At 39.5% G+C, this 24,883-nt stretch overlaps 1 protein-coding gene across 2 annotated transcripts in view; it reads right to left on the reverse strand.

The window, feature by feature from the left end:
- The window catches only part of AGBL1 (AGBL carboxypeptidase 1), an 843,888-nt gene that overhangs the window by 401,267 nt on the left and 417,738 nt on the right, over positions 1–24,883 (reverse strand). For both annotated transcript variants that reach the window (XM_045058839.1, XM_011282742.4), the window contains exons 20-21: positions 22,356–22,487; positions 8,969–9,145 (exon numbers count right to left, since the gene is read on the reverse strand). In XM_045058839.1, the coding sequence (XP_044914774.1) occupies positions 8,969–9,145; positions 22,356–22,487 (309 nt within the window). The remainder of the gene's footprint in view (positions 1–8,968; positions 9,146–22,355; positions 22,488–24,883) is intronic.

The raw sequence follows: 24,883 nt of genomic DNA on the forward strand, positions 1-24,883 counted from the left end.
TAGAGCTGTGTTTTACATTTGTATTTACAAAGGAATGAAGTGGCATTCTGATGGCCAAAAAGACTTTTGGAAAGTTGTCCTTCTCTTTACAAAGCCCTGGAGTGGAGAAGGTGAGAGCATATGGGGGGGTGGGTAGCTAGGGGGACAAGAAGAGACTCATCTAGCATTAAAATGTTGGCACAGATCACAGTATGTCTCATATTGAGGGCCACCTTCAATTTTTAAATCCCATTCATAAACAGCAGCTCATTCCAGTTCACAAAAATTTGGGGAACAATGTCCTTGCCCCAGTAGAAAAGGGAGAACTCCCCAATTTCCCTTTGGTGAGCCCTAATCCTTTCTCACCTCCCTGCTGACCAAGGCTGCTCTGAATCAGTGCTTCTCAGACTTTCCTAGGGACACGGGTCACCTGAGGATCTTGTTAAAACGTAGATCCTGCTGCAGTCAGTGGGGCCTGAGACTCTCTTTGTTTCTAACAAACCCTCAGTCGGAAAGACCACCTGTGAGAAGCATCATCCTGAAAAGATTAGTGTCCTAATCTTTTAGTCATCACACAAGATTTAGATGGAAGTAACTCCAATCTACACTTAATGAGATACATCATGGTTCTTGTGCTAAGTGATAAGCAGGCAGAAGGAGTCAGCGAGTGACAGACTCCTGGATGATTTTCACAAAGTCAAGTCAAACGCTTCTAGAGCTGACCTAAGAGCAGAGACCAAGGGGCGCCTGGGTGGCTGAGACAGTTAAGTGTCTGACTTCAGCTCAGGGCATGATATCACGGTTCATGAGTTCAAGCTCTTCATGCCCTGCTTTGGGCTCTCTGCTATCAGCACAGAGCCTGCTTTGGATCCTCTGCCCCACCCCCTTTCCCTGCTTGCCCTCTCTCTATCAAAAATAAATAAACATTAAACTTTTTTTTTTTTAAGAGAGCAGAAACCAAGAAGCTATAAAGGGCTTCTAGACATCTTTGATTCAGTAAACTAAGTCATGAGCTCTTAATTATTTGGGGGTCATCCACTCTTTTAACAATGTCTTAAAAACTATAGATTTTCTCCCCAGAAAAATGTATACATAGACCAAAAAACACTTTTGTATGTAATTATATTTGTTCCTATACTCTTTTGTTCTATAGCCAATTTAAGAAATCTTGACCTGGGGATGCCCCAGGAGCTAGAAAAACAAACAGAAACATTTTAAACTCTCATTGGGATATGGATAGTTTTTCCATACAACTCTTGTGAGAGAACTAGGCCAATCATCTAAAAGCACAAATGAAACACACACACACACACACACACACACACACACACACACATACACATACACACACAAGGGTAGGGAAGGCAGAGAATTTGAGACTTTATGACAAAAGCCATGGAAGATCACCTATAGCCCAAAGGAGACCAGAAGCGAGCAAACAAAAACAGAACTGCAAAAATTAGTAACCTGCCCCATTTCTTAGTCACTGGCCTCTGGGTCACCAGAATTTGAATCTTCAGGGGCACTTAATAAAATGCAGATTTCTGGGCCATACCCCAGGTCACATGGATACGTGGTGCAAACATCTGCATCATATAAGATCCCTAGGTAATTCCTATGCTCATTAAAGTTTGAGAAATCCTATTCCTCAGGTTACATTAGTGAAATTAACAGGATTCCCCCCCCCCCGCCCAATTCAGAGCTTAAAAAGAGTCATATTCTAATTTGAGGCTGCCCATACGATAAGGAAATGGGTTCCAAGAGAATAGTGATCCAAAATATATTCTTGAGTTGTGCTCATAATTGGGATAGACTTTTAAATTCAAGTATGTTTCCTGTCCCGACCTCTACTCCTTGCTCTTTCTTTCCCTTCCCCTAGACTCAGGCTCACAAATTCCCCTTCTCTTTTCTAGGACCTCGCATGCAAATTGGCTATAATATGGGCTAGATTGTGTAGGAAGTTTGATAGAATAAAAGGCAGAGGAAATGTCAAGGTAATACACACAGAAGTTTCTTTGATGTAACTAAATCTATAAATATTGCTATATGGATATCGGTCTTTATAAAAGCCAAAATCTATGGCTATTTTGAGGTTTCTTTCTAGGCTTTGACCATGTGTACATCTTTTCTAGAATTGTAATCAATCAGTACCTATATTTGTGGCAACCCTGGCTGCCTATTAAAGTTAATAAAAATCACAGAGACCTGATGTCTAACCTCAATGGTTGTACTTAAGAAAGTATGAATAAGACAATTATGGCTGAGGGTTGGAGTCTAAGTATCAGTACTTAAGATGAAAAAGAAAACCACCATTAAAAATTCTTACATACAATCAATAAGAATACAAACAATAAAAGGTATTGAGTGTTTAGTATGAAAATAGTGATACACATTTTACAGGCAGTAGCTCATTCAGTCTTTACAACATTTCTATAACTAGGAACTGTGAGGAACATCACTGTTACAACCAAAAGTCATAGAAAACAGGTCACTGTCTCGAGGTCATGGCTGCTAAATGCAGAACTCTCCTTGGAACTCTGGTACAAGTGCCCACACTACATGATAAACTACACCTCCCACATGAAGCTGTCATTCAAAACTGCTGGTATGGACATCCGTACAACTGTGTACATATGTGCGATACACACACATGTGTGGCAGAGAGAGAATATATGTGTAGACCCTGGTAGAGAGGTGATTCTGTGGCTTAGGACACTTGGGGGGAAAAGAGATGTCCTCAAATAAAGACTCAATGAATTGTTGAGAGCAATCATTCCCTATGGGAAAAATGCGAAAAGGAGAGGAGACTTCAGGAAGTGAAGTGAGTATGGAAAGCAACATAGGAGGTTGACTAATACAAACTTAAGCTGATGTTTTACTAAAGATGAGCTGTGCTCTTCCCATTTTCTCTGCCTGATAGACAGCTACCAATACCTAGGTATTGTATTCCTCCAATTCCTCTTTGTTTACTCTGGAAAGATAAAAAAACAAAACAGCTCAGGATAAGATGGGGGGATGTGATGGGTAGAACAGATCTCCTGACATTAGCTAATTGGTGCTAAACGCAAAATACTTTCTCCCTAGAAAATTGGATCTACTCAGAAGGTGCCATAGAAGGTTTTTGGGGGTTTTAGAATTAAGCGAGAGCGCCCTGATCTAGATGATCCAGAAGCTCCTTATATACCCAGCGAAGGCAACCCTTTTCAAGCATGATTTTGGCAGAGACCATGTCCAATTTTCAGTTCTAATTACATTTTCCTATTATACATGAGAAACTTGTTGCTGCAGATCTATTTGGTGACAGCCAAAAGCAGAAGCTAGTTCTGTTTCCAAAGCCCAGGGATACTTTGACCGATGACATCCTATGAAGCAAAAGGCTCATGCCTTTTGGGTAAAAGCAAAGGTTCCAGTGCCAGACCTGTCTGTGTTCAAACCCTGATTCTAAAACATACTAGCTATGTGTGTGACATTGACCAAGTTACTTAGCCTCTCTAAGTGTCTCCATTTGGAAAATAAGGACGATGATGGTAATGATAATAAAACCAACTTTGCAGTATTTTGTCACATGGTAGCAAAGATGGAATAATTTAATATATGAAAAAGGCTTGACAAAGAGTAAGTACCATAAATGTGTTTATTACCATTATCACTGCTTTACGGTACTATACATTATAATCCTCAAGCAGCGCTAATCAGCATTCATCATACACGGAATGTCCTTCAAATTTGGATTCCAAGATGTTCCAAGAAAATCTGAAACTTCTTATTTTCTTGTTCAGGAGGTACAGTGAAAACAAGACTGACTAGAATTTGTTTGAAGCTTCACAGCATAGAAATAAGAAGACAGAAATAAAAACTTCTTTCTGGTTCTTGGATCTGTATATTCTGTACCTCTTTGCCTGACCCAGTGTACCAGGTTGAATGGCATCCCCCCCCAAATTCATTTCCTTCTCAGAACCTCAGAATGTGACTGGATTTGGAACTAGGGTTGTTGCAGGTATAATTAGTTAAGATGAGGTCATACTAGAGTATGCTGGACCCTACATCCAATATGACTGGTGTCCTTAAAAGAAGACACCAATAATGTATAAGTTGTTGAATCACTATATTGTACACCTGATACTAATATAACATTGTGTGTCAACTAAACTTCAATAAGAAATAAAAATAATAATAAGTAATTTAAGTGAGGGAAAGATAACACAGAGACAGAGGCATACAAGCAGAGAAGGCCATACAAAGATAAAGGTAGAGATTGGAGTGATATGTCTACGAGCCAGCAAAAAACGGAAGCTACGAGAAAGGCATGGGACAGAGTCTCCTCTGGAGCTTTAGAGAGAACATAGTATTGTCGGCACCTTGATTTCAGGCTTCTAGTCTCCAACGCTGTGCAAGAATAAATTTATGGTTTTAAGCCACCAAATTTATGGAGATTTGGGATGGCAGCCACAGGAAACTAATACACCCAGCATCCCTTCTGGACCACAATGGAGGTAGAGCAGCAGTGCAAGAGTCCCTGCACTGAGCTGTGGTCTCCCAGTCTGTGTGGGGTTACGTCCTAAAACAGCTAATGATGCAGAGTGTGAAGTGGAGGACACTGGGAGCCCTGCAAGCCAAGTGAGATGACTTAATTTTTCATATGAAGTTCATCCCTCTCAAGCCATCTTCAACAGCCAAGCACTTAGTTGCAATGTTTTTGTTTCCTGATCTCAGGGTTTTTGTTTGTTTGGTTTGTTTTTTTTTTTTGAAATACAGTAGTAAGTTGTTTTGCAGAAGGACTTTTGGGGAGCACTCACCAGCACAACACCTGTGAGTGGTGAAAAAAGCAGCAGCGGTCAGAGTGTGAAGCTGAATCACAGTGCAATTGTGACAGAGGCCCCAGCCAATCCTACAGAGAGTTCTGGAGCTGAAATGGCCCTTTGGAGCGTTCCCAACGGGGGCTATGAGGCCAGGCCTTTGGACCCACACTCAGAACAGCTATTGGATGCAAGCTGCTCACACTAAGAAGCCAAAGCTTTGATCGAGGCTACTTCTATCAGCTGCAGACAATTTCTGGTGATGAACACAGCTGTGAGCGGCCAGGAAAATGAGTACCTTGGTCCGAAAGGGGATCTGGCAGGTGCATTGCAGCATCCCCCCTGTATACTGGTGGAAGCCCTTCCATTGAATCATCATTTTTTATTAGAATGTGGCCATGTGAGAGTGCACCTGGATTAGAATCTCCTTACTCTGAGAAAGAATCCATTAGGTGCTCTCAAATCATGTGTATAGTGACAGATTCGAGAGGACTCAACATTGCATTCTTACACATTTCCCTCTCTCACCCACACATTTTCCATTACTATCCATTTCAATTACTCTAAAAATCTCCATTTCTGGGGCGCCTGGGTGGCTCCATTGGTTAAGCATCCAACTCTTGATTTTGGCTCAGGTCATGGTCTCACAGTTCCTGGGATCAAGGCCTGCATTGGGCTTTGTGTTGACAGCATGGGGCCTGCTTGGAATTCTCTCTGTTCATCTCACTCTGTCTCTCTCTCTCAATTAATGAATAAACTTTAAAAAATTAAAAAATTTAAATCTTCATTTGAAAGTGGCTTCTAGTCACACGTGACCATGGCAATTCCTTCTCTTTTTCTAGTGATCTATGGACAGAGAGGATAATCATCTGACTCTACATGGAAATCGCCATCAATTTGTTCACTTATTTTTCCATTCATTTGCCAATCATCACACATATCCAACATGTACTCTATGCTAAACAAGGGACTGAGCATTACACAAATGAATTAGGTTGTACAAGGCCTTACCTGGCATGATAAGGAGCTGGACTTGCTCTGGACACAATGAAGGATTATGGGCAACATTGTGACTTGAATAGGTTTGGGTTACTGGAAAATCTTTCTGTTGGTGGCATAGCAAATGGATTGCTGGAGGGTCCATAGGATGCAGTGCGAAGTGAGGGGATTTAAATATCAGCTGAGTTACTCTTCAGACCTCAGGTACTCGCTCTGTCCTTCCTCTGACGAAGACCCGTTTTGCCCACAAGTCAGCAGCATTGCCGAAGGGCATGTGGACAGCCTGCTTGGGTGGCAGTGCTCACACTGTCCTAAGTTACAAGCAGCCGATGGGGCCCAGGCACATGTCTTTGAATGTGCAAACACACCATGTATGTGACCCCAGGCTGCAAATGCTAGGTGTGAAATACACAGCTATCCACACAGACTGGACACCTCTAAAACATGAGCCCTGAGAGTATGCCTGATTCCATTTTGACTTTTCCCCTCCATAGCCTCGATAGTTTTGGACCAGTCCCTAATAGTTAAAGTAAATCACTCAGTGGGTGAGACTCAGAGATTATAGATCTAAATGTATAACCTAGCAGTAGAGACTATATTCCAAAGACACAAAAGCAAGAGAATTCTTTTTTTTTTAAATTAACCAACTATAGATTGGAAAATAGAAGAGAAAATACCATATTAGTAATAATTATTTGAAGGTAATAGCTTATGTTCTTTAATGCCGTTCCAACATAAATGTCATTGTAAGAAATGATATTTCATTTCCATACTAACAAATCAGGTACTTAGTGTGCTGGGGGAGAAATGATTGGAACTACTTTAAAGCTGCATTAACCAGAGAAACTGCAAAAATATTGATGTTCTTATGAAGGAAGGAAGGAATGCCCCTCATGGGTGTATTTAAGTACCCTCCATCTTTTGGATAAATGGTAATGCTAAACAAAAAATGGAAAGATGACCTTAAAATAATAACCTCAGGACTCAACTGGGACTGAGCTTCTCAATGTACAAAAATCATTTGCAATATGTTCAGGATGGAAATTTCTATACTGCTTTATAGCTCATAGACTGCATTATATACCTCAAACAAAAATCACCAAAACTCCCAATTCTGGGCTGGCTTCCTTCCCTTGAGGTGTTCCCCCTACCCCTTTGTAAAATTATTCATCATCCTCTTACTCACTGTCTGCAATTTTGCTCAGTTATTCAACAGCATTTGTAAGGACAGAAAAACAAAGGGAAGGAGAAAACCAATCCATTCGGAGAGGTGTTTCATATAGAGGATGGGATTGTTAAAGCAAAACCAGGTCTGGCACCATTAGGGCTTCCTCTAGCCAATTCCTTCTCCATCCTTTCTTACAAAGATCTCATGCAAAGGCCACGTGGACAATTTCACAGAGGAAATGCTGAGCTGGTATGTGAAAGCCACCCCATTGGGCAACTCTGTCATTCCGCGTCATTTGTAACAGCCCATGTGTTTGTTACATGGAAGATGGAGTGTTGGTAGGGGCCTGAATGTCTGAGTCATCTAGTTCTCAAACAGCAACTCCAGAGGTTTGAGTTTCTAGTTGATTTATCATGAATGGCACTGATACTTATCTGACTGGAAGCTGTTAGCCTGAATTGCTACTTGGAGAAACAAAGTCAATGAAAGTCACCACTCCAATAGATCTGTGAAGGATGCATGGAGTCCTCCTTTAAATAAGTGTCTGGGCCCTATCCATCAAAGGGCACACAACTAGAGGGATACAAGTCTATATCCTTAAGTCCTTAGAGTCAATAATACTCCAGGCTTATTTTTCCCAATCATATAGGTTTTGAATGCCAAGGGACTGAACATATTCCTGATGATACAACCTTCAAATGCACTCATGTCTACATTCTCTTTTGGCCTTTACAAAAACTCTTGTGCAGTAGGGAGGAAAGGAATCCTTATGAATATTAACATTTGATATATGAAACATACACAGGTTCGTAGAGGTATGTAGCTTGCAACACTGCTGATAAGTGGGAAAGTGAGGTCTTGTGATGCCTAATCCCATGCCCCTTCAATGATCTCACTCTTCTTATTCTACATCGACATTAATTTGGGTAAACTGGATTAATTCAATCTAATAATTTATTAACTCAATAACTGAACAATTTATTTTGAGCAACTGTTTGGACTGATTGGCTATTTAACAGAATTAATAGGTTAGAACGGGTGGTTCAGTAGCCCTGTGTCAAAAAAAAAAAAAAGAAAAAGAAAAAAGTCTTTGGCCAGGTGGGAAGTTAGGTAATATTCATCACCTGTCACTCCCTGTCTTCCCTGAGAGCTACCAGATTTCCACAAGCACAGGACCATGTAGGCGCCAAGTGCTTCCTGGCTGTTCCAGGATATCAAAGCCAATGTAATGAGCTTTAATGTTGGTAAGGTCCAGGTATCCTTGGGATTGAATAGAAGACTGTCAGCTTGCCTAACAAATTTAAAAGAATCTACTACCATGGCATTGTCACAATGTCCCTTATTTATGCTCCTCTAGTGGGGACAGGGAAGAGCAGCTAAAGCAGGCTGCCTTAGTAGCTATCCAGCTGCTCATGCAGTTAACAGAGCTGTAGAAAAAAAAAATGTGATTTATACGAGCCTTTCCCTTGACACTGGAGCATGAGTCCCAGATCCACTCATGTTGGGGAGATACATGTCATGAACACACTTCTGTGTGCTCTGGTGATAGCAGGGCAACAGAGAGCTGCTGATTTAGATAATCACATAAGATAGAGGCACACAATACACGGATGTAAAGGGCAATATCTATGCACCAACCTACACTCTTTATGATGCAAGGGGAACCAGTCGAGTTGTGCAAAAGGTAACAAGAGATCCCCATGCATATAACAGCGCCAGGCCAAGGTTCCATAAAAGCTGGGGGTGCATATCTGAGGGAGGCTCCCTGCCACTTGCTGGCCAGGGCACATGATTGAGAAACCAAACCAACGGGCACGTACAAATTGCTTCCAGGATAAACACAGATTGTGCTGCCAGTGAATGCAATCATTGATTAGTGCTGCAAGATCAGGTAGCGAGGCCAGACTACCTGGAGACTTCGTCCACGTTCAGGAGAGAAAGAAGAACTGAGAGGTCTTTAATAGTGCCCCCATTACAGTTCATAGCTGCTGGACAGAAAGTATGCATATGCTGGAGCCTCACATACCTGATAGGGCCCCTGGTTGCAGCCACAGTAGCTGCTCTCCATTGTGTAGCTTCTGGACACCCCCATCTCTCTCCACACCACCACCCGGGCTGTGGAGGCTCGGGATTTCTCCACGAGGAAACTGCAGCTGCTCATCGTGAATGCTGGAGCTAGCTTATCAAGGATTTTGGGAAGAGTCTACAACAAAAAAATAAAATCATGATGAATTAGGGATATGCATCATAAAAAATAATGTCCCAACATTTATTAAGCATATCAATATATCAAACACTTAATATATGCTCCTGCAATCTTCTATCAACCCTAAGGAATGGATACCAAGGGTTTGTTGTTTTGTGCTCTCAAACGAGGAATCTGAGACTTAGAAAAGTAAGAAAGAAATAGCATAAGTCCAACTACAAAGTGGTTGGAATGGGATCCAAATGTCAATCCGGCCTACTCGAAAGACCATGATCTCCCAGTTCCATGTCTCTCCATCACTGTGGACCGATGTTGTACATGTATACATTCAGCCTCACACATCACTGTGTTGAGCTCCATGGAAAGACACAGATTTCATATGGACTGAAAGTTAGAGAGTGACTCCACCCAGGCTCATGGTTTTCTAGCTCCAAGAGTCAAACTAAGGACTTCTGACTTATCCCAGATATTCAAATCATTGATGATCGCTGAGGGTCACATATAAAGTTTCCTAAAATAGTACGACTGCCAAAATGAACTTGCTAGTCCCATCTTGTAAATCTCATAAATCTGAGGCTGGACCATTTATAAAACTAAAAATCCATCCTCTCTGAGTTCTTATATACTACTGTTTCCTAGGGTGGAAAAGCTTTAGGTGAGACAACTTAATCTATGGTTAGAAAGCATCTGTATGTAGATCCTTGCCACTCTCTGATTGACAGAAAGGGGGCTTCTAGTCACCAGACCTCCCCACTTCAAGGACGATGACTCAAGAATTCATAGCACACCAGGTCCTTGGGTTAGCAGAAATCCTGAGCCTAGATAGTCTCAAACTTTTGTGCCATTAACAAGAAGGGTTCTTTACTTCACTGCTGACAGAATACTAGCACATAGTACAAAATTATGCATATTAGATAACAAACAGTGAAACTTCAGGCTTTGGACAAATTGCAAGGAGAAGGAAGTGTTCTTTCCTCAGAATGAGAATACAAATTAAGAGTACTTTTAGGGGCGCCTGGGTGGCGCAGTCGGTTAAGCGTCCGACTTCAGCCAGGTCACGATCTCGTGGTCCGTGAGTTCGAGCCCCGCGTCAGGCTCTGGGCTGATGGCTCAGAGCCTGGAGCCTGTTTCCGATTCTGTGTCTCCCTCTCTCTCTGCCCCTCCCCCGTTCATGCTCTGTCTCTCTCTGTCCCAAAAATAAATAAATGTTGGAAAAAAAAAATTTTAAAAAAAAAGAGTACTTTTAAAGAAATGCAATTTTGTTAATTTCTAGAACACTGAGCAAATCTCTTAATAACCTGGGTTCTTACTGTCCCCATGCTTAACATAAGTTAATCACATTAATATAAAGATTAATACAAGTATTAATTATATTATAAATTACCTATGATATATGTATATGTTAACATAATTATTCATATAATTTAGTATGATCGTTAAGTTCCCAACATAGCCTGCAGACCTACAGCATCATTTGGACAAGGGAAATGAGCTGTTATGTCCTCACTTGAGTTTCTGTAATTGTCCCCTAATTGATTTCATCTACCCACTTTTGTCCCTCTCTCCCAGTGATTCCTTCACCCCATTTTTCTCCTTCAAAGTGTCATCGCAATCACAGTAAAATTAATTTTCATGTAATTAGCTGTTTATTTTCTATCTCCTCTGCAGCTCAGAAGTTCCATAAGGGCAGGTCTGCGTCTTGTTCACAGGAAAATCTCTGCACACCAAGTTGGGTGGCTCATAGGGGGCACTCCATAATTATTTGCTGAAATAAATAGAATCTGCTAGTCCAGACCCTTAGGGGACTGCTTAAATATATCTCACACACACATACACACACACACACACTATATATATATATATATATATATATATATATATATATATATATATACACACACACACACACACACACACACACTATATTCATACATACATACACTATATATATTATTTATATGCTATGTAAAAATTTATTTTGTTTTATGTATTACATAAAATATTTATGACATATACATAGCAACTAAAATGATTGAAAATACTTGAAAATGGTCTCAATTTATCAATGTTTTACCTTGCTATAAAAAGGTTAATTGGACATTATTTAAATGATCTCTTTTTTCTTACTTAAGTGAACCTGGTTTTCTTAGCTCATATAGCCCATACCCAAATGACCACATGTTCCATTTAATGGCGTGTATATCAGAAAGCTTTACAAGCTATGATCCCCTTGCTGGAGCCTGGAGAATAAGGGGTTTACAAGGTGCAGTTGGAGCATGTCTGTTACATATCCACAGCAAGAGTTTAGCCATTAAATAATGGACTCCAAAACTACTACAGCATTGGTAATAAAGTCCTGAACCCATTTCCCTTTTGATCTCACACAAATAGATCTATGTCAGAGAAATGAAGATAATTATAGCGTTAGTATTTGGAGATTGTCTTGTTTTGTTTTGTAAATGAATTAAGATATAGATAAACACTGCATGTGAATGGAGCCAGTGGACCCTTATTGTGATGCTCTCAGGGATCTCCCAGCTCCAATGGAAAAAGACTTGGGACCTTCAACTTTTTCTCTCCCACTTGCTCTGTGCCCTTAAACTTAATCTCGGTTTCCAAAAGTTGAAAATTATAATAGTTTGTTTTGGTTTGGCTCACTCCCTCTCTAACTTTTTTTCTTTATTTTTTTCCTTTTTTTCCCCGTTTTTTTCCCTTCCCCTTCCCCATGGTCTTCTGTTAAGTTTCTCAGGATCCACCTAAGAGTGAAAACATATGGTATCTGTCTTTCTCTGTATGACTTATTTCACTTAGCATACATAACACTAGAGACTCTTAAAAACTGAGAACAATCTGAGGGTTGATGGGGGGTGGGAGGGAGAGGAGGGGGGTGATGGGTATTGAGGAAGGCACCTGTTGGGATGAGCACTGGGTGTTGTATGGAAACCAATTTGACAAAAAATTTCATATTTAAAAAAGAAAATTATAATAGCTGTCTTTTCACTCAACACTTGCTATGTATTTTACATGCATTAGTTCAATTAATCATGAGTCTTTGACATAAATTCTGTTATTATCTCATAACATAGAGGCTGGATGAGTAACTTTTCAATGGTCACACAGCTAGTAAGGACAAATCCAGAATGTCAACTCAGATATCCTAATTCAGATCACATGAGCTTAGTGTAACCACTGTAGGACAGAACTTCTTCAGTAGGTATTATAATTCCATAGGCACGAAAAGAAATACAAGGAACGAATGACATAATATACATACACAGCATGGTCCAGGAGCTGGCATTTAGCATGGTCTCAACACAAACCTAGCAGGGACTTAAAGACTAGACAAGAAACAGCCCCAAGAATGAGTATTCTGCATCCCCGTAGACACTGAATCCCATTTGTCTTGGAGCAGCTGGGTCTGGAGCACCTCAGCTGATGGGGGAAGAGGTGGTCCTGAATCATTAATTCTGGTTTTGGGGAACATTGTAAAAGCTTGAGCTGCATTTCAATTCATCTGCTTTCTGCTGACTCTTCCAAGTCCTGCCTGGTTTCCCAAATTCACAGAAGATAGAACTTTCAAAGATATGCTGACTATGAACCCACTAGACATCTCCTAGCTCCCAGCTCATTTCCAGGGAGAAGCCCTCTGTGGGGTGCCAGTTCCCCATGATCACCTCTACAGAACTCAGACGTCTTCTCTTTTCTCTGACTTAAGCATGTGGCAAGGGCATAGCTGGGACAAGGAGTCAAAAGTATGAATTCTGGATTCACACTACACGATTTGACATGGAGAAAGTCATTTAAGTCTGCTAACCCTCATTTTTGTCATCACAGAAGGGGGAGGGGTAAGAATAGCTTCTACCTTGAGTGAAGCGGTAAAGTCAAGAGAAGCCTCAGTAACCATGCAGTGTTGTTACTATGCTCTTCAGAGGTTTAGAGGAAAAGAAGGGTCACTCTGCTCCAATATTCAAACTTCCATGATTGGAAAAAAAAAAAAACAGCTTTTAAAACCTCTCTTTACCTTGTATATTTCCCTTCTCTTAACTTAGATAATCCCCGCCTACCAAGTGTCCAACAAGGACTTATTCCCTCTTCATTCTGCAGAGTAGTTTGACTCAGGTTTTTGTTTCTGTCTCATAGAACACATGCTTTAGAAGATCACTAAGATCAGAATCTGAGGTGTGGTCTGGTGCTGAGTCACCTGGGTCCTAATCCCAGCTCTTGCTAACTATATGACCTTTAGACATTTTACCGTATTTCTGCAACCTCCCTTCCTCATATATGAAATGGGATGCTATTAAAAGTTCATTTAAAAACTTCATTTAAAAACTTCATTTAAAAAATTCATTTCACAAACATTGGTTAAGCATATACTATTGCCATGCACCATTCTAGAAGATGCAGTATTTGGGAAGATTAAATGAATGAACGTATACAGGGTGCTTTGAACAGTGCCTGGCACATGCTCATTACTGTAGAAGTAGTATTCACAATTGTTATCTTTGCCACTCCTCAAAACTGGAAACTTATGAGGAAGACCAAGGCCAGGAAATGTCACTAACAAGAGACACATCCCAGGCAGGACTGCCAAAGAACTGATTCCATCCACCTCTCCTCAGTTCACTGTGATCCACAATAGGCAGTTAAAATTCTTTAAGGCTCAAGTTTTAATTGTCACAGAATTCATGTCATTCTATTTCTTCATACTTCTTTTTTATTTTAAGTTTATTTATTTTGAGAGAGGGAAAGAGAAAGAGGGAGAGAACATAAGGAGGGGAGGGGCAGAGACAGAAGGACAGAGAGAATCCCAAGCAGGCTCCACACTGACAGCACAGAGCCCGATGAGGGGCTCGAACTCATGGGCTATGAAATCATGACCTGAGCTGAAGTCAGACACTCAAGCAACTGAGCCACCCAGGCGCCCCAAAGAATCTTTACTTTTAATACCACACGTTATTGATATCAGCTTTATTGAAGTAAGTGAACAGTTTGATGATTTTTAGGAAATGTATATAGTTTTAATTGCTTATTTATTTTTGAGAGAGAGAAAGAGAGACAGAGCATGAACTGGGGAAGGGCAGAGAGAGAGACACACACACAGAATTGGAGGCAGGCTCCAGGCTCCAAGGTGTCAGCACAGAACCCCATGCGGGGCTCAAACTCACCAACTGCGAGATCATGACCTGAGCCAAAGTCAGATGCTTAATCAACTGAGCCACCCAGGCACCCCTAGGAAATGCATATATTTTGCAGTACTCACCACAGTCCAGCTTGGGAACACTTTCATCACTGTACAAACATGTCTTTCATGCTCACTTCCAGTCAGTCCTGCCCTAGGCAACCTCTGATCTGCTTTTTAACACTATAATTTTTGCCTTTTTCAGAAATTTCACACAAATTAAACCATACATCTTGTGTTAGTTTCTGACTTCTTTTTTAAGTGTATGTTGTTGCATGCATCAGTAGTTTGTCCCTTTTCATTGGTGGATAAGTTTCCATTGTATGAACATACTGTGCCTGAAGATTCCATGTTCTGTGTATCCATTCACAAGTTGGCGGACATGTTTGCATTGTTACCAGTTTGGGGATATTGTGTAATGGTACTTCTATGAGAAGTCCATAGTCCACATACTATGAGAAGTATGTCCATTTTTGTGGACAAGTGTTTTCACTTCTCTTGGGTGGATACAGAGGAATGGCGTTGCTAGGCTGTGCATTAAAAGTGTGCTTCACTTTGAAGAAACTGTCAAAGTGTTTTCCAAATTAGGCACACCATTTTACACTTCCACCAATAATAAATGAGGGTTCCAGTTTCTGAACACCTTTTCCCAACACTTGATATTTTGTCTTTTTTATTATAACCATTCTAGTGATTGTGTGGCATTATCCCATTATCATTTTAATTTACAATTACCTGATGAATGATAATATTGTTAATATTAACCATGCATACATTGTTTTTGTTGACATAGTCAAGAACAATTTTTGGGTTTTTTTATGTGTGTGTTTATTTTCTTATTATTGACTTGTAAAAAATTGCACATTCTGGATATATGTCTGTTATCAGTTACATGATTGGCAACTATTTTTCCCAGTGTATGGTTGGTCTTCCACTTACTTATAAGGGGACTTTTAAAGAGTAAAATTCTTTAAGTTTGACAAAGCTCAATTTATCAACTTTTTGTTTTATAGTTTGTGTTGTGTGGGGTTCTATGGAAGATAGCTTTGACTAATCAAAGCAGACAAAATACAAAGATTTTCTAGTAGGTTGCATTCTGTAAGTTTTATTGTTTTGTCCTTACATTTAGGTGTATGATCTATTTTAAGTTACATTTTGTGTATGGTGTTAAGTAAATATCTAAATTCATATTTTGCCTTGTGGCTACCCACTTGCTTCAGCACTGTCTGATAGACAGTCTGTCCTTCCTCCCTGCCGTACTGAAGTGCTTTGACATCTTTGCAGGAAATCAATTGCTATAAATGTGTGAGTATTTCTGTGTGTATTTATTTTCCCTCCATTCTGTTCTACTGATCTATAGGTCTATCCTGATGCCAACACCAGACGTTCATGATGACTGTAGCTTTTTAGTTTTGAAATTTAAAGTCTTCAAATCATGTAGAGTAAATCCTGTAACTTTTTTCTTCTCTTTTAAAGTTTCTTTGGCTATTCAGACTCTTCTGTATTTCCACATAAGTCATAAGATTATCTTCTCAATATCAACAAAAAAGCCTCCTAAGATTTTGATAGGAAATGTACTGACTCTATAGAAAAATTTGGGGAGAGTGGCCATCTGATGATCATTGAGTTTTCCAATCCATGAGCGTGGTACACTTCTCCATTTGTTCAGGTCACTTCTAATTCCTCTAAACAATGTTTTGTGGTTTTCAGTGTACACATAATGCACTTTTTATTTAATTTCTTTCTGTTTTTAAACTTTTAAAGTTTATTTATTTATTTTTGAGAGACGGCGGAGAAAGTAGGGTAGGGGTAGTGAGAGAGGGAGAGAGAGAATCCCAAGCAGGCTCCACACTGTAAGCACAGAGTCCGACGCAGGGCTCGAACTCATGAAAAGTGAGATCATGATGTGAACCAAAATCAAGAGTCAGACGCCTAACTGACTGAGCTACCTAGGCGCCCCTGTTTAATTTACTTCTAATTGACTTAATCTTTTAGAAACTATTGCAAATGGATTTTTTCCTTAATTTCATCTCTGGATTACTCATTGCTAGTATATAGAAACAGCATGAATTTTATCATTGATCATGCATTTTGTTACCTTGCTAAACTTGCATATTAACTCCAGTACTTTATTTTGTAAAATTCTTAGAATATTCTACCTATGATACTATACTTTTGAGTAAAAGCAGTTCCTCTTTTTTCCCAATATACTTCTCTTTACGGCAGAACTAAAAGACAACCAACAGAATGGGAGAAGATATTTGCAAATGACATATCAGATAAAGGGTTAGTATTCCAAATCTATAAAGAACTTATCAAACTCAACACCCAAAAATCAAATAATCCAGTGAAGAAATGGGCAAAGGACATGAATAGATACTTCTCCAAAGAAGACATCCAGATGGTCAACTGACACGTGAAAAAAATGCTCAACATCACTCATCATCAGGGAAATACAAATCAAAACCACAATGAGATATCCCCTGACACCTGTCAGAATGGCTAACATTAACAACTCAGGCAACAACAGTTGTTGATAAAGACGTGGAGAAAGAGGATCTCTTTTGCACTGTTGGTAGGAATGCAAGCTGGTGCAGCCACTCTAGAAAATAGTATGGAGGTTCCTCAAAAACCTAAAAATAGAACTACCCTACGACCCACCAATTGCACTACTAGGTATTTATCCAAGGGATACAGGAGTGCTGTTTGGAAGGGATACATGCACCCCAATGTTTATAGTAGCACTATCAACAATAGCCAAAGTGTGGAAAGAGCCCAAATGTCCATCGATGGATGAATGGATAAAGAAGATGTGGTATATATATACAATGGAGTATGACTTGGCAATCAAAAAGAATGAAATCTTGCCATTTGCAACTACGTGGATGGAACTGGAGGGTATTATGCTAAGTGACATTAGTCAGAGAAAGACAAAAATCATATGACTTCACTCATATGAGGACTTAAAGAGACAAAACAGATGAACGTAAGGGAAAGGAAGCAAAAATAATATAAAAACAGGGAGTGGGACAAAGCATAAGGGACTCATAAATATGGAGAACAAACTGAGGGCTATGGGAGGGGTTATGGGAGGGGGGATGGGCTAAATGGGCAAGGGGTATTAAGGAATATACTCCTGAAATCATTGTTGCACTATACACTAATTTGGCTGCAAATTTAAAAACTAAAATTAAAATATATATATTAAAAAATATATATGTGTGTGTGTATATATATATATATATGTGTATGTGTGTATATATATATACATATATGTGTGTGTGTGTGTATATATATGTATACACACACACACACACACACTTCTCTTTACTATTTTTGTCTTATTGTACTAGTTAGAATACATAGTAAAATGTTGAACAGAAATGGTGAGAGCAAATATTCTTGCCTTATTCCTGATCTTCCAGAAAAAGCATTTAATCTTTCAGCATTAGGCATGATGGTAACTACAGGACTTTTTCTTTTTTTTATGCTCAGTTTCAAGTTGAAGAATTCCCTTTCTATTCCTTGTCCATATTGAGATTCTGTTTTGAATGGATGTTTAATTTTTTCAAATGTTTTTCTCCACATCACTGAGATAATGATGTAGTTTTGCATTGTTTATTTACAGGGAATAGAACAGTATTTGATTTTTTAAGGTGAACTAACCTTGCATTCATGAGCTAAACCCCACATTATCACAGCGAATGATGATTTTTATATGCTTCTGGATTTGACTTGTTAATATTTTGTGAAGGATTTTGGATAGGTGTTTGCTGACAGATGTTGACTTTCCTTGTGACATCTTTTCTGGCTTTGGAGTCAAAATAGTAGAGTTCTCATAAAACGAGTTGAGAAGTCTTTTTCCGCTATTTTTGAAAACTAATTTGTTAATAATTATTACTATTTATATCTTAGGAGTTTAACAGAAGTCACCAACAAACCCATTGAGGCCATATTTTATTTTGCGGAGATTTTTAATCAGTAATATAATTTATTTACTTAAAATAGGCCCTATCAGGGGCGCCTGGGTGGCGCAGTCGGTTAAGCGTCCGACTTCAGCCAGGTCACGATCTCGCGGTCCGTGAGTTCGAGCCCCGCGTCGGGCTCTGGGCTGATGGCTCAGAGCCTGGAGCCTGTTTCCGATTCTGTGTCTCCCTCTCTCTCTGCCCCTCCCCCGTTCATGCTCTGTCTCTCTCTGTCCCAAAAATAAATAAACGTTGAAAAAAAATTTTTTTTTAAAAATAGGCCCTATCAGATTTTACATGTCTTCTTTAGTTAGTTTTGGTAATTTTTGCCCTAAAAATTTATCCATTTATTGGCATGTGATTGTTAATAATACTCTTTTACATTTTGGAACGTATGTTGCGATGCCCCCTTTCATTCCTGAATTTGGTAACTTGTGTCTTCTTTCATGAGTCTAACTAAAGGATTATCATTTTGTTGACTATTCAAGAAACCAAACATGTATTCATGGATCCTCTACCCATTGTATGTTTTCTATTTCATTCACTTCCATTTCGGTTTTTTCTTTCGTTTTTTTCTTATTCTTGCCTTGAGTTTGATTTGCTCTTATTTTTCTTCGTTCCAGAGGTGAAAGATTAAATTACCAATTTTAGATCGCTCCACATTTCTAACATAAGCATTTAAAGCTACAACTTTTTGGGGTGCCTGAGTGGCTCAGTCAGTTAAGCATCCTACTTTGGCTCAGGTCATGATTTCATGGTTTGTGAGTTCGAGCCCTGCTCTGTGCTGATAGCTCGGAGCCTGAAGCCTGCTTCAGATTCTGTCTCCCTCTCTCTCTCTGCCCCTCCCCTGCTCACACTCTGTCTCTCTCAAAAATAAATAAGCATAAAAAAAAAAAACCCTGCAACTTTTAATTTTTTTTATTTTTTAAATGTTTTTATTATTTATTTCTGAGACAGAGAGAGACAGAGTGTGAGCAGGGGAGAGGCAGAGACAGGGAGACACAGAATCTGAAGCAGGCTCCAGGCTCTGAGCTGTCAGCACAGAGCCGGATGCGGGGCTTGAACTCACGGACTGTGAGATCATGACCTGAGCCGAAGTCAGATGCTTATCCGACTGAGCCACCCAGGTGCCTCCAACTTTTTCTCTAAGCACTAGTTTAGTTGCACACCAGAAATTTTGATATGCTGTGTTTCTGTTTTTATTCAGTTTAGGACATATCCTTATTTCCCTTCTGATTTCTTCTTTGGCCCATGAGTTATTTTGGAGTATATTGTTTAATTTCCTCATATCCCAAGAGACCCTAGAATCTTACAAAAGTTGATTTATAATTTAATTCTGCCATGGTAAGTGAACATACCTGGATGGTTTCAGTGCTTTAAAAATATATTGAGACTTGTTTCATAGACTAGCATATGGTCTACCTAGGATAATTTTGATGTGTACTCAAAAACAATGTATATTTTTCTGTTTTGAGAATTGTTACATATGTATCAATCAGATCAGAAAATTACTAATTTTCTGTTTGATTGCTCTATTTCTTACTGAGAAAAGAGTACTAAAATATCCAACTATTATCTTTGGATTTTCAAATTTCTTCTCTCAATTCTGTTAATTTTTGCTTATATGTTGGGGTATATACATTCACTTTCATTCATTATATTTTCCTGGTTAATTATTCTATTCAGTATTATGCTGTTTATACTATCCTGCAGATCTCTAAGGCTACTGAATTTTCTTCAATTTTTTTTCTCCATAATTTAAATTTAGTAATTTTGGATTGACCTTCAAGTTTAGTGATTAATTCTCCTGCCATCACATATCTGCTGAATGATCCCATCCAGTCAAATTTTCACTTTGGTTGTGGAACTTCTCAGTACCAGAATTAATTTCTTTCCTTCCTTCCTCCCTCCCTTTCTCCCTGTCTCCCGCCCTTTCTCCTGTCCCTTCCTCCCTTCCTCCCTTCCTCCCTTCCTTCCTTCCTTCCTTCCTTCCTTCCTTCCTTCCTCCCTCCCTCCCTCCCTCCCTCCCTCCTTTCCTTCCTTCCTCCTTTCCTTTCCTTTCCTTTCCTTTCCTTTCCTTTCCTTTCCTTTCCTTTCCTTTCCTTTCCTTTCCTTTCCTTTCTTCCTTCCTTCCTTCCTTCCTTCCTTCCTTCCTTCCTTCCTTCCTTCCTTCCGTCCAGATTCTAATTCTGTATCAAAATCCCCATTATTGTGGTTGGGACTTAGAGTAAAAGGAAACTAAAGATAACTCATTGGTTCTGCTCTAATCATTTTGGGGAACTATCTACTGATCAGTAGTACTCATGTTTCTAGAGAACATGAAGGGAGAGAGTGAAGAGAAACTAAGGGAGAAGAGGAGTTATTGTGAGGTGAAATAGTAGTTTGGTGGATTTTGATCTCTTTTAGTACTCATTAACCCAGGGAATAAAGCTATTTTTTATAGTAAATTCATATATCCAGAATAATAAAGAATTTGGAAGAGGTAGGTACCATGACAATTGTGATGTTGTGATTTATTGTAGAAAATATGTTTTTGTTCTTCATCCCCAGTCCTTGACATGGAGCTCCTAAAACCCCTGTAAATTCTTAAGTGATAAGAGCATTAGAAGCATCTTTTGTTCTAATGAGGTGATTCTGGGTGAGGTCCTGGATCAGGCTATCCCCACTCCTTTAGAGTGGGGAGAGGGGCTGGAAATGAGTTAATAATTGATCACAACTACATTAAGAAGTCTCCATAAAATCCCAACAGTATGGGGTTCAGAAAGCTTCCAAGTTGGTGAACACATCCACATACCAAGAGGATGATACCCTCCCCCTAACTCCACAGGAACAGAAGACCTTGTACGTGGGACCCTCCCAGTCCTCACCCTATGTATCTCTTATCTATCTGGCTAACATCAATGTCCTTTATCAGACCCTTTACCAAACTGGTAAATATAAGTTTAAGTGCTTCCCTGAGTTCTGTGAGCCACTCTAGAAAATAACTGAATCCAATGCAGGGGGGAAGATCGTGGATCCCTCCAACTCATAGCTAAGTCAGACAGAAGTTGTGGGTAACCCGGGAATGACTTCTTGTGATCGACATCTGAAGTAGGAAGCAGTCTTGTGGGATGAGTCCTTAACCTGAGGGATGTGACGCTGTCTCTGGGTAGGGTTAAATTGTAAAACACCCAGTTGGTGTCTCAGAAGTGTCTGGTGGGGTGAAATCGCCACATTTCTGGTGACCAGAAGTGTCAGAAATGAAGTGTCCCATGTGAAAGTAAAGGAGAAAGACACAGGAGAACTGTAGGTTCTTCCAATTCAATAATTTTTCTTCTTTTTCCATTTACATTTGAAACAAAGGCCAGTTTTTATTTTGTGTTTGGACAGTGTTGCCTCATCTCCTTCTATCCTGATTCCCTTTATGCTGACAGGAAGAAGTCCTTTGTTCTTTACCCCTCCTTAACTTCCTCTTTAGTTCAGTGGAGGAAGAGTTGAGCTCTATCCACTGGAACCCAGAAAAAAAAAGAATTAGCTACTTATAGATAAAATATATCCACTATACAGGAGTAGTGGATCACTGCTCTGCTTTTCAGAGCGTGTTCACACAGGGCATGTGGATGGTCTAATGTCTTGCATTTTTGCATTCCTTCATACTAATTTAAGATCCTTTTGTATTCAGCATCATTTTGCTGCTCTCATAAACATGAAACAGAGGCAGTATTTTCACTGTCCCCACTTCCCAGGTGACAAATGGTGGTTCAGAGAGGTGATGTTAATGACTCCTCGGCACACAGTTAATAACTGTAAAGCCAGGCATTAAAATGAGGTTTTCTGTCTCCGATTCTCATGCCCTTTGCACTGTATCATATCATATAGAAAACAAAGCAGAGCCACCAGGTAGTATAGCCATTATGCATCAAAAGTGTAGAGGGGTTACACATGCCTCCAACCTGCTTGTATTATAACCCTAGAGTTAAAATAATCAAAATGCTTATTTAGGGGGAAAAATGGGTGGAGCGTGTGTCTCAAAGGCAAGAATGTGGACACAAAATGTTTTGTGTCATTCTCCCCAGTGACTTACCCTGTAGCCGACATCTTCCAAGACAGTAGATGTGCCCATAGCAGACTCTGCTTGCCACAAGGTCTCCTTGATGCTACAACCATAAAGGAATACATTCTTCTTTTGAGAGTGGCCATGAAAATCACAGAAGACCTACAATGGCCAAAGCGGGGGAAAATCTAGGTCAGTTATACTGGCCTTTTAAATCTTTTAAGTGTTAACCTTCTCAGGTAGAATACTGTTTACATAGCAGAACCAGTCACATGAGGATCATTGGGTGATTTTGGCAAGAGCTGTATTGGTAAAGCCCACCACTAGACCTGTAAATAAATCCATTTGAGAACTTCCAGCCCTGGCCATGCTGTCTCAGACCCAAAGAACCACCCAGTTCACCTGGATGATTCTCATGCAGTATCATTAGAAATAATACATAGTTTTTGTTTAAGACACTAAGTTTTGGAGCACTTGTTATCCCACAAAAGCTGACTGCTACAATAAGTTGTATTCTTAATTTGAATATTTATTCCCACGTATAAAATATACTCATCTTCTCCCCAAGGAAGACTTCTTTAACACCCATCCTATCACAGTATCAGACCTCAGTACGAACTCCCATGATGGTTTCCAGACCCCATATGTGCCTCCTCCTGATCCAGGAACTAAAAAGGTCAATCATCTGCCGTCCACCCACCTACATACAATGGTGGAGTGAGGAAACATTACTCCCAATAAACACTCATGTTTGAAAGAGGATGAGTAGGATGGGAACAGCAGTCACTTGTTTGTAACAATTCGGAAATAATAATGAACAGACACTATGAGGTTCCTGTATGCTGTAGTATAATTTAACGAAATTAATGAAATGTTTCCTCCCTGAAACCAGAAATGGACCTGGCGTTGACCATCAGTTGTACTTGATACAATGGAGAAGAGAGAAAAATAAATCTAAGAGAAAAAAATAAAAGGTGTAATATTTAAAAGGAGTAAATAGCGGCGTCTTTATTTTCCTACATAAAGATTGTAAAATGTAGACTATCAAAAATCCGTATGTGCATACAAAATCACAGTTAGAATGTCAATATCTAAGAGTCAAGTCCACTTACATACACTATCAGTATAAAAATCTAAATTTAAAAATAGTATTGGAGCGCCTGAATGACTTATTCATTTAAGCCTCTGACTCTTGATCTCAGCTCAGGTCTTGATCTCAGGGTCACGAGTTCAAGCCCCACATTGGGTTCTGCACTGGGCATGAAGCCTGCTTGAAAAACTATCACTAAGGGGCACCTGGCTGGCTCAGTCGGTGGAACATGCGACTCTTGATCTCGGGGTTGTAACTTAGAGCTCCACATTGGGTGTAGAGATTATTTAAAAAGAAAGTCTTTAAAAATAGTACTTAAAATAGCATCAAAGCACCAAATTCATAAAAATAGCTTTAAAGATGTGTAAGACACATTGTTGAGAAAAATGAAAATTTTCCATCTCAGCGAATGTATGTATACAGGTCCAATTCAATCTCAGTCAAAACCCACAGAAGGTGTTTTGTTTTGTTTTGGTTTGGTTTAGTTTGTTTTGGTTTGTGTTGGTTTTTTTTATTTTGTGGAAACCTACAAGCTAATCCCAAACCAAAATAGAAGTGCAAAGAGCCAAGAATGATTGAGGCAGTCTCAACAAATGAAAAAACTGGACAAATTATGTAAAGATATCAAAACTTATTTTGAAGTTATAGTATTTCGTACACAGTATTATTGATAAAAGAATACACAAGTCAATCAGTGGAGAAAAACAGATATTCCAGAAAGGGTATATATATATATAGTCACTTGACTTATGATGAAGTTGATACTCTAGCACAGTGGGGAAATTATGGCCTTGGAAGACTTATGGTCCAGTGTAAACAATGTAGAAAATAAAAATAAACGTGTATCCCTACCTCATAATATGTTAAAAAATAAATTCTACACATGTGGCAAATCTTAATATGAGAGATGAAATAATACAGCTACCTGGGGTAACCACATAGGCTACCATGTACAACCTTGGAGTTGAAATACAGTTTTGAGGACTCAAACAAGGAATACACCTAAATTGAAATATTTAATATTAGATATAGCCCATTAAGAACTTCTGTTCATATGAAAGGGGTGCCTGGGTGGCTCAGTCAGCTGAGCATCCGGGCTCAGGTCATGATCTCGCAGTTTGGGGAGTTCAAGCTCTGCACTGGGCTCTGTGCTGAGAGCTCAGAGCCTGCAGCCTGCTTGGATTCTGTGTCTCCCTATCTCTGCCCCTCCCCCCACCCCTCTCTCTCAAAAAAATGAATAAACATTAAAAAAAAAATTAAATAAAATAAATATGCTATGAAAAACGTGAAAAGGCAAACCAAAAAGTGAAATAACCTATTTGCAAAAAATATATCTGGCACACACATGCATTTCTGTACACCAACAAGAAAAAGAGGCAACTCAATTTTTTTAAATGGGAAAAACTCAGGCGCTTGGATGGTTCAGTTGGTTAAAAGCATTGGACTTAGGCTCTGGTCATTATCTCAC

Source organism: Felis catus, chromosome B3, assembly GCF_018350175.1.
Source record: "Felis catus isolate Fca126 chromosome B3, F.catus_Fca126_mat1.0, whole genome shotgun sequence".
NCBI lineage: Eukaryota > Metazoa > Chordata > Mammalia > Carnivora > Felidae > Felis > Felis catus.